Here is a 10,953-nt window from a genome sequence, read left to right as displayed (position 1 = left end):
AAATAGTTAGTTCAAATAATTTGTCACAAGTATTAACTATTTTAAAGACTTAAAATTATTTTTTCTTAATATCCATATATCTTGAGATCGAGATAACAAGATTAACGAATTTTCAAACATCAAGAGCACTCTTCAAAAAGATTTTTGATAGGGTATAAGGTCTCAACCTTGTAAAAACTTTTCCCAATCTTGAATTAATGTTGCCTATTTTTTACCAGCACACGCAAACTAATACGTTGTTCGAAATGCAATTTACTTTAGCGGCTTAGAGGATCGGTATGTAATTTTTTTTTTTTTTTGGGTGAGCCGGAGGGAGGAGAGACCCTACCCTGAGTACGAGTTGAGCCCAGGACGTAACCAATTAAGCCCGGGTTCTTTGCCAAAGCCGCTAGTTAGAGTCGGTGCTCCGTAATACTGATTACGTCACTCTTTCTCTCTCTACAATGTTTTGCTTTTCTCATTCTCTCTCTAAAAGCAAAGCCCGTGACGGCTTACGAGTCCACGTCGTCTGCCACTTCAGCCCCGCCTCTCTACAATTCGTCCTCACTTCTCTCTGTATATAAACTCTTCTCCCTTTCTCTCTCTCTTCATTTAAACCTTCTTCTTTTCTTTGCTGGCCCAATTTCTTTCCATCTGGGAAGGAGGACGAAACAGGGAAGCTCGAAGGAGTAGCTGTGACCCAATATTCTTGCTGCCCACAAAGGCTGATATCTTTTATCTGAAATTTCCATCTTGTGAGTCTTCTGAATTCATTCACTTTCTCTTATTTCCTTAATGGTTTTATCGCCGGTTAAGCTCGGGATTGAGTCCTGAAACCTGGTGTTTTTCCCATGCTCTTGACAGGGCCCTTGACCCTTCTATGGGTTAATGTTCATGGGATTGCGATCTGATGTTTATGTGGTGCCTTTGGTCATTGACTGATGGTGTTTGAGTTGCTTTCATCTGTAACCGAAAAATAATTGTAGATTTCGTCTTTGTGTTTCTGGTTAGGTTTTATGTTTTGTGGGGTCTTCAATTTTTGTTCTTGAAATCCAAGTGTATTTTCAGATATTGGATTTAGCGTCTGATGTGCATTTTCTTCTTTGGGTGTTTGTTGAAGTGGAAATATGGTGTCTTTTATGCTGGTTGTGAGGTTTAGTTTTGTATTGTCCACCTGAAGTGAATCTTAGGCTTCTGTGTAGCCATGTTTTTTCCTTGTTCTTTTGGGCGGTTCAAGATTGTGCCCTTTTTTTTTTTTTTTCTGTTTCCTGTTGTGATTTTTATATGTGTGTTTACTTGCATATATGAAAAGCTCCTTTAAGATACTTATGCATTTGTGTCACATGAGACGAGCATTGGTTTCTATTATCAATGTTATTCCTCATTGCTTCCTGGTTAAATGGGAAGAATGCAACAAATTCTTAAACTGTGAACTAAGTAGATGATCAATTCCCAAAAACTTATTGGTTTAAATTATTTGGAATTGTTTTTGAGGGTTTCTGATCTGATGTTAAAATAGGTGTCACTGATTTGTTTCCCAGTTTCATTCTCTACGTCCTAAATTCTTCCTAGTATGAGGAGTGACACTCACGATACCCAAATTACAATGGTGATAATGGTTGTCTAGTATTTGAGGAGAGCGCTCAGGGAACCAGGTCCAGCTGGCATGGGGTGATGTTACTGCTGCAGAGGTTAATCCTCTTTTTGTCAGACTTCAAGTGTTCGTTTTTTGAGGTTTTGGATTTGTTAATAAAGGGTGATCGCCCTGTGCAAAATGGGTATTACCCTGTCCGTGGAGATCGGTTCAGATTTTTACCAGATTTTCGACATTTGACAATCTCGTCAGATATCTCTCAAGCACTCAGTGCGTGAGGATTCAGTGGCAGACTCCCTTGCCAAAGATGGGGTCCCAAAATTTGACCTTCCCATCACTAGTTCCCCCCCCTCCTAAGGAGAGTTTTTTATCCAATTTTGTACAAATCATGCACAAATCATTTGACAATCTCTTCAAATCATTTCATCAAAAATTAAATTGGATTATTCTTTCTATTTTTTAATTGAATATGGGGGAAGTTTCTTTTACATTGCATTACTTGCAAGTCTTATGGAAATGTTATGAATACACAACATCCCAAGGTTCTTTTTCTTATGCGAATTAATGCAATGCTGATATTGGTTGGGTAACAAGTTTAACTTCTCAGGTAGAAATTGGTTAATAATGGGCTCAGTTGTTGAAATTTCTCAAGTCACTATGGCACATGCATCAGAGGTTGCAGCATGTTGCTTGCTTTTTCATGAGATTTGAATAAATTTTAGTCAAATTGGAGCCCTATTCTCCTTTATTTGGGTGATGGATTGAAGCAGCATTATTTGACATTCTATACTTCCTCTTGCTTCTTATGATGAATATAATTAGAGGAACATTCCAAAGTCTCTCTAGTCACACTGTCACAACTTGGTGAAGATATGACAAGGAAGCATGCATTGGGTTGCATTTTTGGTGTATAAACTTTGGAGTTGTTAGTCTGCTGAACAGAGTATTCAGCAAATGATAAATGATATATTGGATCTTGCAGATATTAGTGATTGGTATGCACAGTCATAAAGGCAGGCTTCTACTCCTCTTATGGTTTCATATGCCCCTCGACTTGGGTATGTTGGCTTGTTTTATGATAATGATGCCAAGGAAGTCTGAAGTGGACTTGTGCTGGGTCTTCTCATGACTCGTTTTTTATTTAAGTACATGGTACTTGTGCTGGGTCTTCTCATGACTCGTTTTTTATTTGTCACTAAGTTTCCCTTTGCAATGGAAGCCTTTAACAGAGAAGCCCGGGAGTTCATTGTCAGGTCAGTGTCTATAATGATATAAATTGCGAACATTTCTAAAGAGTATTCTGTTCGACTTCTTGTCATTTGAAGTTAGTTGCTTTCTCTGTTTATGTTTTCTGGGTACTATTGTGCAAATGAACAAAATGTATTTGGAAGTTTTCAGTATGGGTTCTGCTGGCTATCTTTAACTATTGGATTTCATATTTGGCTCTTCTTATCCTTGCTATATATCCTATATTCCAAATTTTGCTTGACTTTTTTATATCGGTTTCTTCTATTGAATATTTGAATGCCTTTGTTTGTGAATGCTTCAAATACGAAGACCATTCAGTTATTGATAATGGATGGTGGCCTCACACTTTCGATGAATATGATGTTTAAAGGATTGTACTTTTGTACTCTCATTTCGTACTAAGTGAATTTTTTTTAACCACTATATGATCTTAGCGCATTTCTCTTTTTATGTGATTCTATTGATAACAAGGGCGTTCTGTTGGATACTTATCTTCATATTTAAGCCATGTCAAATAAGTTGTTTTTCATGCCTTTCTTAGGGCTCCCCACTAGGTGTTATTTTCATGCTTGACACACCTATGACAAAGGCTTCGAATTGATGAGATCCAAGATTCCCTAAAGCTCTTTGAAACCCAAAATTCAAAAATTGAAATTTTTTTTGTTTGTTTTCAAATCCATAAGAATTAGTAGATCTTTTAAAAAATTTGTTCATAGATCAGATAGATCCGTCAAAAAACATTTGGGGTCTTCATACCCTCTATTGGCCCCAAAAATTATCTTGAAGTATTTTTCTGCCCAATAAATCAAAAGTAAAAGCAGCCGAGCTTGCCATGTTGGTCGACTTGACCAGGACTTCATGGAGTCTGACCAAAAATTGGCTGGTTCACTACAGTCGGGACCCTCTGTAACTTGCCCTTGACCGTTTTGGGGTGACTCCGCAGATTGTGCACCGAGTCACTGAGCTTTGCTATACAGAGTCAAAGGTAATGTCATGCTTAGATGCCAAAGAACATATTTAATATGCAACTTAAAGCTTAATTGGGATATGGTATTATTGAATACAATATTGAAACTCATTTCATAAGTGGTCTTCCTGTTTGAGGAATCGGGCTCAGGTCAAGGCGGTAGTAGCTGGGTTTTCATAGCACTACGTCTCAAGTTCCATTCCTGTGCAACCTTGTCCCAAAAAAAAAAAAGTGGTCTTCCTGTTTTTAAAGATGCTAACTTTAGGAGTTTCCTGGAGATCTGTTTGCATGAACTTTATACGTTTAAAGTATTTTATTAGTTTTAATATGAATACTCTGAACCTACCCCAGCAGCCTCATAAATGTTGGAATATTTTTTTCTAATTATGTAATTGCCTATTGGTGGACTCTTAGTTGAGAAAGAATATTATTGCATCTCTTAGTATTCTGTTTTGTTTGAGGTCTATAGATCAGGGAGCTAATTTAGAAGAGCCCATTAGTTGTGATTTGGGTTTGCATTGATTTATCTGGATTTGTGCTGCTCTAAGCATCTAAAACCTACTGCATGAGCAGATTAATATTTTCTTGAAGGAAATAAGTAGTGTTGACTGTAGTTTTTTTTTGTCTCATTGTAATTCTTGAAGGAAATAAGTAGAGTTGACTGTAGTTTTTTTTTGTCTCATTGTAATTCTAAAAAGGTATGTTGTTATATATTATGCAAGTGGTAAGTGGGTAGCTGTTTAGGCTCAGAGGATTTCACTTACAGTATTAGAATTCAGTTAAACAATGAATATAGTTATGGTTTATAATACCCTCTCCTTTACTCCTTCCTATTTCATGATTTCCTTTCATATTTAATTACAATGAATGCATGAAGACGAATTTCCTCATCATAATAAGCAGCTTCTTATTCATTTCAAATGATTAATGTCTAGAATTCGTGGTAGTTCCATCATATTTAAATATGATAGGCATACAACATGTCTGGCAAATTTCACTAGTTGCAATGTGGAATAGACTATTTTTTGCATTGGAAGCCATGTGTGATGAACAAATTTGGAGATCTTCATTAATTTATGCATATTTGGAGGCCTTATGTTTCTTATTGTGATAAATATCTGGAGACCTTATTTTTCTTGTCACCATCAGAATGAAGGAGCTTGTGTAAAATTTTATTTTATTTGCACATTTTTATTTCTGATGATTGGAGGAATCGTCTGGTATGATTTGTGGAGTATCTCCTAGATCATAGTTGCTTCAAGATAGTTTGCTGATTATGGATTGTTACATGAAGCCATTGTCTAGGCCTCTTAGAGGTATATCTATCATTTTTCTTATTTATATGTTTGTAGCATCTCTTCATCATGTTTTAGTTTCTTGGTGCGGTAATGAACTAATGATTGGCATTATCTTTCATCAAGTTATATCTGTATTGCATTTTAGACTATTGCTCGCCATGCCATTAGCCTTGTTCTCTTTTCATTAGAGCCCTCTGATATGACTTGTGGAGCATCTCCTAGATCATAGTTGCTTCAAGATAGTTTGCTGATGATGGATTATTACATAAAGCCATTGTCTGGGCTCTCTTAGAGATTTTTCTGTCATTTTTTCTCAATTGTATATTTGTAGCATCTCTTCATTTTATGTTAATTTCTTGGTGCCGTAATGAACTAGTGATTGGCACTATCTTTCATCAAGTTATATCTATATTGCATTTTAGGTTATGGCTCGCCATGCCATTAGCCTTGTACTTTTTGCATTGAGACATTTTTTCGATGATTTAATATGCGTGATTGGTTGCTCATTATCATGAATGGTATTGGAATGGGTATGCAATCATATTTGAACCATTGCTGCACCCAACGATCCAATATACCTGCCAGCCAGTGGTTATATGACTATCAATGTGTCACTATACATCCTTCCTGTCTTGGTAATTAACTTCTAAGTCCTAACTCTCCGATATTCTTTGCAATGATTTTTTTTTTTTTTTTTAATGTTAACCTTTTCTTTGCAATGATATTATGGTAAGGATACTGATCAAACTATGTTATTATACATATGACTGCTTGTTTGCTCTTTATTTTGTGAGCATTGACACTTGTTCATTTAAGTAGGTTTGCGAGAACAGCTTTCTGCGTGAGATGTGGTCGCTCTTTTATTAGGGATTAGTTAAACATGTTGATTCAGTAGTAAATCTATTGAATGATAAAAGGCTCGACTTGTATAGCCACTTGATTCTCTATAGAATATGTGTATGCATTTGCTGATGTTAGAAAGAATTAGTTAAAAACTTGACTGAAAAACTTGTATGGGTACTATAGTGTATAGATGTTACTAGTCCTGATACTCTCTTTCAATGCCCTATGAATTGGTGCAGTTCAAAGATGCTTTTTGTTCAAGAGGTTTCTATTAAAAAGTTTGTGTAATTGCCACCATGATAGCTCACTTGTTATCCAAAAAGGCAATCCAGGGTCTTGAACCAGCACCATAATGGAGTCACCTGGGCACGCTCTTTCTTCCTCTGGTGGAAACATTTACTTTTCTTGGGTGGGAAAGATAAAATGGTAACTGGACTTGCCAACAAAGAGGCAAATCTGCACTGAAATGGAGTCATATCTACATATGCCCTTTCCTCTTTTGGTGGCAACACTCCCTTTCCTGGGTGGGAAACATAACATGTTAGCTTGGACATAGCCAAACCAAGAGGTCAAAACCCTTTCGGTGGTAGCATATTGACATATGGAGTCATGCTGACCTGTTCTCTGTAGGTATGTCAGCATAAACTTTGTTGATGATAAATTAATTTTGGTGATGCTCTAGCTGTCGCCACCATTTTGCAGCTGACATTGATTTAACTCTTCAGAAGTTGGTTGATACTGAGATGGAAGTCATTGTTTATTGGTTGGCATTATGTTGGAATGGTTATAAGTTTTGTGATAAATATGTCCAAACTTTTCTCCCTTGAATCTGATTCTTAACAATAGTGGCACTAGGTTAAGGTTAAGGTTAAGCTCCAGCATTTCAAAAGAGTCCTTGGTTGTATTCTCCAAACGAATGGTTTGCAATCTCATGACTGTTACGTGCCTCCCCATTGCACCATAGTTGTTCACTTCAGTTGATTTATGGTGCCCACCATGCTGCCACATTTTATTATGCATGGTGGATCATTTTGTTCAATTTCTTCTGCAGTGACTATTAAGTCTTATAGTCTGATGCGGTGACTCTTAAGTCTGCAGTGACTTTCCATATTGCTGTGACTGTTCTTATAATCTGCAGTGACTCTTAACTCTTATAATCTGAAGTCTTATAATCTTAAGTCTTATAATCTTAAGACTTATAATCTGAAGTCTTATAATCTGCAGTGAATTTCCATATTGCTGTGGAAGTTCTTATAATCTGATGAAGTAGCTATTTCTGATTTCCTGGAACTTGACTTTTACACTATAAGTTTCTACATGTGGCAATTTGCGGTAGCAAATTTTACATCGTGATTCATGCCTAATATTAGCTATAACCATATTGAAGTCTCTGAGTATTTCATGCACACAGATTTCTTCTTTCGTAGCTCTTAAGCTCTTTGGGCTTTACTGGTGGTATAGTTATGGGAAATCCTCACATATACTATTTGACTAAGAATTGTTTCAATTTCAATTTCGAACCTGAATCTTGAGCATTGTGCTCTTCGTGTGTAATCCCTGTCCTTTCTTTTACAATGTTACCTTTCTTGTCATGGGAATGCCATTACATTGTTTTATAAGTTGGTGAACAGGACTCTTCATCGGAGAAGCTCCCACATGTTCTCCTTATCTTACTTTTTGTAATTTGTCCAATGTAGGCATGCCAGAATTCATTTCTCTGAAAAGTATGAGAGGGTCGCTTGGTGTGGGTTTCCTTGGGTTTAATTTGTGTAAACGCATTATGCATATTACTGACAAGACCAGTTCCATTTCTGTTTTTCCTGTATTATGGAGGTTATCATGCCTTTCTGATGAATTCAATGAACCACCCTTTTATTGTCATCGACCATCTTGTGCACATTTGATTTGTGTGTTTTTTTGAATTTTGGTATGTAAATGTGTCACTCAATCGAGGAGTCATGAGCACTCAACGTTGTTTGTGCTTCTCAATTCTTGCTGTGTGATCATAGATAGCATACGCACATGCACACAATGAAGGGATCCTGTTAAGCTGTAGTGCTGTACCATGTAAAAGCTATTAGAAGTAAATCTGCAGGCAAACCTGGCTCATAATGATTGGACTGCATCCATTGACAAGAAAAGGCTTATCATGCTTTATATGGAATCACACAGAGCATCCTTTCGTGGGAGCATACTGGACACTTTTCCCTCCGGCAAAAGGGCTACTTGGGAGTTTTCGATCTGAAATGTCGGGTTCTACCTAAAAAGCATCAGACTACTATTTTCAAAAAAGGAAAAACATTTGCGAGTTCTTAAGAACTTGGATGTGACCTAAAAAAATTGCGCATGCAGAGTGCGTTTGATTTATTTATTTTATTTTTTTCGTTCTTTTGGCTGGTCAATACGTTCAAGAGTTTACATCCCCAAAATTTGGAATTTGGGGGTCTAAAAGCACTCCTAGATTGGGTTTTGCCATAGCGAGTGAACGGAGGAAATGCTCCTGTTGGAGCTTAGAATGTTTTGGCTTTATATGGATGGTCTTCGCATAGTTGGACATCTTTGGTGCCGACCTTACTGGTGATCTATCATAAGATGTCATGTTCAGAATGCTGGAGCCATTAAAGATGTAATATATGTTTGAGCTTGTGCAGTAACTATAGTCATTTTCATCATGTAATACTTCATCTTTAATGGAGTTGAACTTGGGTTTTGTTAGTTTGGTTGTTCCCTGCAGTGTTCTCCTGTTCTCAAACTCTGCACACACCTTTTGTTCATCTCACATTAGCTTTCGCTAGCTTTGTATTGTTCAATTTGGAAATGGTGCACTAATCCAGGCTAAATATGTAGCACAAGGCCAGAAAGTTTATTGTTGTACTGCGTACTTCAGAGGAGGGGAACAAGAGAAACTAAGTCATCGATAGTATTACTTCGTCGTTCTTCTGTAACACCATATTGTGCCATGAAGTACTCTAATTCATATGTTGTAATATCTATTAATGTGTCTTTTGATGTAATATTAAATGAAGTACATAGCATCTTATGCAATGTCGCCCTCCGATTTTCAGAGCTGCTTCTCTTTCTTCCATTTCCGCCAACTCTCTCTAAACTGACAAACCTGATAGTCCACAATGCCAAAGGACCAACGCAGCCGCTCTCTCTCATTCCGGCACTCCCGCGCCTCTCCTTTCCCATGCAGCTCCAGCCGTGACAAGAGCCACCACTCTTTCTCTAAAACGTCGATCAACAAAGCTGAGGACCCCAAGCAATGGGATGATGTGCGCTGCCCTGTGTGCATGGAGCACCCCCACAATGCTGTCCTCCTCCTCTGCTCCTCTCATGACAAGGGCTGCCGCCCCTATATGTGTGATACAAGCTATCGTCATTCAAATTGCCTTGACCAATTTCGCAAGGCTTTCACGAAAACACAAGTGAGCGAAGCTGAGGGGGCCGTGCATAATGGTGATTCTCTGGCATTGTATGGTAGTTTGGAGGCAGTGCATGGCAGCGGTTCAGGTGTGGCTCATGATGGTTCAGGGCCAGTGCATGGTGGTGAAGAGGTGGTGCATGGAGGGGATTCGGGGCAGTCTATGGTGGGGTTGGCATGCCCTCTTTGTCGAGGGCAAGTGAAAGGGTGGACAGTGGTGGAGACAGCGAGGGGTTTTATGAATTTGAGGCCTCGAGGGTGTGCAGCAGAGGCTTGTGGTTTTGTGGGTGGGTACGCTGAGTTACGGAAGCATGCACGGGCAGAACATCCTACAGCACGGCCAGCGGAGGCAGACCCTTCACGGGAGCGGGATTGGCGACGGCTAGAGCGACAGAGGGACCTCGGTGATGTCCTCAGCACCATAAGATCTGCGATGCCCGGTGCGATGATGCTTGGTGACTATGTGTTGGAATCGGGAGGAATAAGCGATGAGGAGAATAACAATGAGTTCGTGATTGGTGGTGATGATGGGAACTGGTTGACTGTATTCCTCTTATTTCAGGTATTTAGGCCGGGGGTAGGGTCGATGGGTATAACCGGAGGGCCCATATCGACAAGGTTTAGGGGGAGGAGGAGGGGTGTTGCCTCGTCTCGGAGGCGGTTGTGGGGGGAGGGTTTGGAGGGTGGTGGGGATGATGAGGATGGTGGTGATGGGGATGATGATGGTGATGGCGATGGCTTGACCGCAGATGGGGGGAGGGACAGGACAAGGAGGACTCTTAATGATAGTTAATGCAGCTGCAGCTAGCAGTATGTCGGGAGCATCTCTCTCTCTCCATCCCTCTCTCTCTCTCTCTCTCAATCCCTCTCTCTCTCTCTCTCAAAAAAAAACAAAAGGGAAAAACAGTAAAAAGGAAAGAAAAAAAAGAAGTCTCTCTTCCCCCCTTTGCCTAAATTCTCTCTTTCCTCCATTCCCTACTTTTTACACACTCTCTCTCTTGTGGGGTTTGCCATGTTTATTATTTAAAAATCTGGGATGTCTTTGGTGCAGGTTTTTGAGAGTTTTTGGGCTTCTGTTTCCAGAATCAATGGGTAGAAAGACGGGGACAATCATCCTGCAATTGTGGCTTAGCAGCCATGGATTTGAGAAAGCTGGAATGTGAAGGATGTGTATTATGTTTCTTTTCATTTGCGAAACGAATGAATGGTTCATAGAAAGACTCACGGTGTTTCATAATGTGCCTTGGAAACACTTTGGTTGGACATTATGTATCCATGTTTCTCTTATATATTTGGAAATGGTAGATTTAAAATGCGTTAGTGGGAATGGAAATTTAGACCGGTAGATGAGGTTCAGGTGGTGCAACAATCAAGACCTCAATGTCATCAAAGACAAAACATGTTACCCTTCAGTTTTGAGGTGGTGCGCCAGTTCTATTGGTCTTTTCTCGATTTTTAAAAAACAGAGCGGGTTGGAATTGAATCCAGGGGAGCTATGCTATTTTTTTTTTTGTGAAAAATTACAAATAACCCCTTAGGCGATATTTTCTATGCAAGTTACCACATCCAACTTTTTTCTCACTTTTTACTCTGAAAAATA

At 38.9% G+C, this 10,953-nt stretch overlaps 1 protein-coding gene across 3 annotated transcripts; it reads left to right on the top strand.

Moving 5' to 3' along the window:
• The first annotated feature begins 501 nt into the window (after positions 1-501).
• On the top strand, positions 502-10,666 carry LOC18432649 (uncharacterized). Of its 3 annotated transcripts, none has more exons than XM_088866476.1 (4): positions 519-734; positions 2,181-2,826; positions 8,995-10,163; positions 10,405-10,666. In XM_088866476.1, exon 3 carries the CDS (start codon positions 9,058-9,060, stop codon positions 10,144-10,146), a length of 1,089 nt encoding a protein of 362 aa, XP_088722602.1. In that variant the 5' UTR covers positions 519-734; positions 2,181-2,826; positions 8,995-9,057; the 3' UTR covers positions 10,147-10,163; positions 10,405-10,666. The 3 variants fall into 3 exon arrangements, with proteins under 3 accessions (XP_020521968.1, XP_088722602.1, XP_020521969.1); XM_020666310.2 differs by having other exon boundaries at positions 587-734; positions 2,556-2,826; XM_020666309.2 differs by lacking the exon at positions 2,181-2,826 and having other exon boundaries at positions 502-734.
• Positions 10,667-10,953: the final 287 nt, after the last annotated feature.

The sequence above is a fragment of the Amborella trichopoda genome, chromosome 5 (assembly GCF_054954075.1).
Source record: "Amborella trichopoda isolate Santa Cruz 75 chromosome 5, AtrichopodaSantaCruz75HAP2 v2.0, whole genome shotgun sequence".
Taxonomy (NCBI): Eukaryota; Viridiplantae; Streptophyta; class Magnoliopsida; order Amborellales; family Amborellaceae; genus Amborella; species Amborella trichopoda.
The sequence above is the reverse complement of the archived record's forward strand: the minus strand, read 5'-3'. Positions and strand labels throughout refer to the sequence as shown.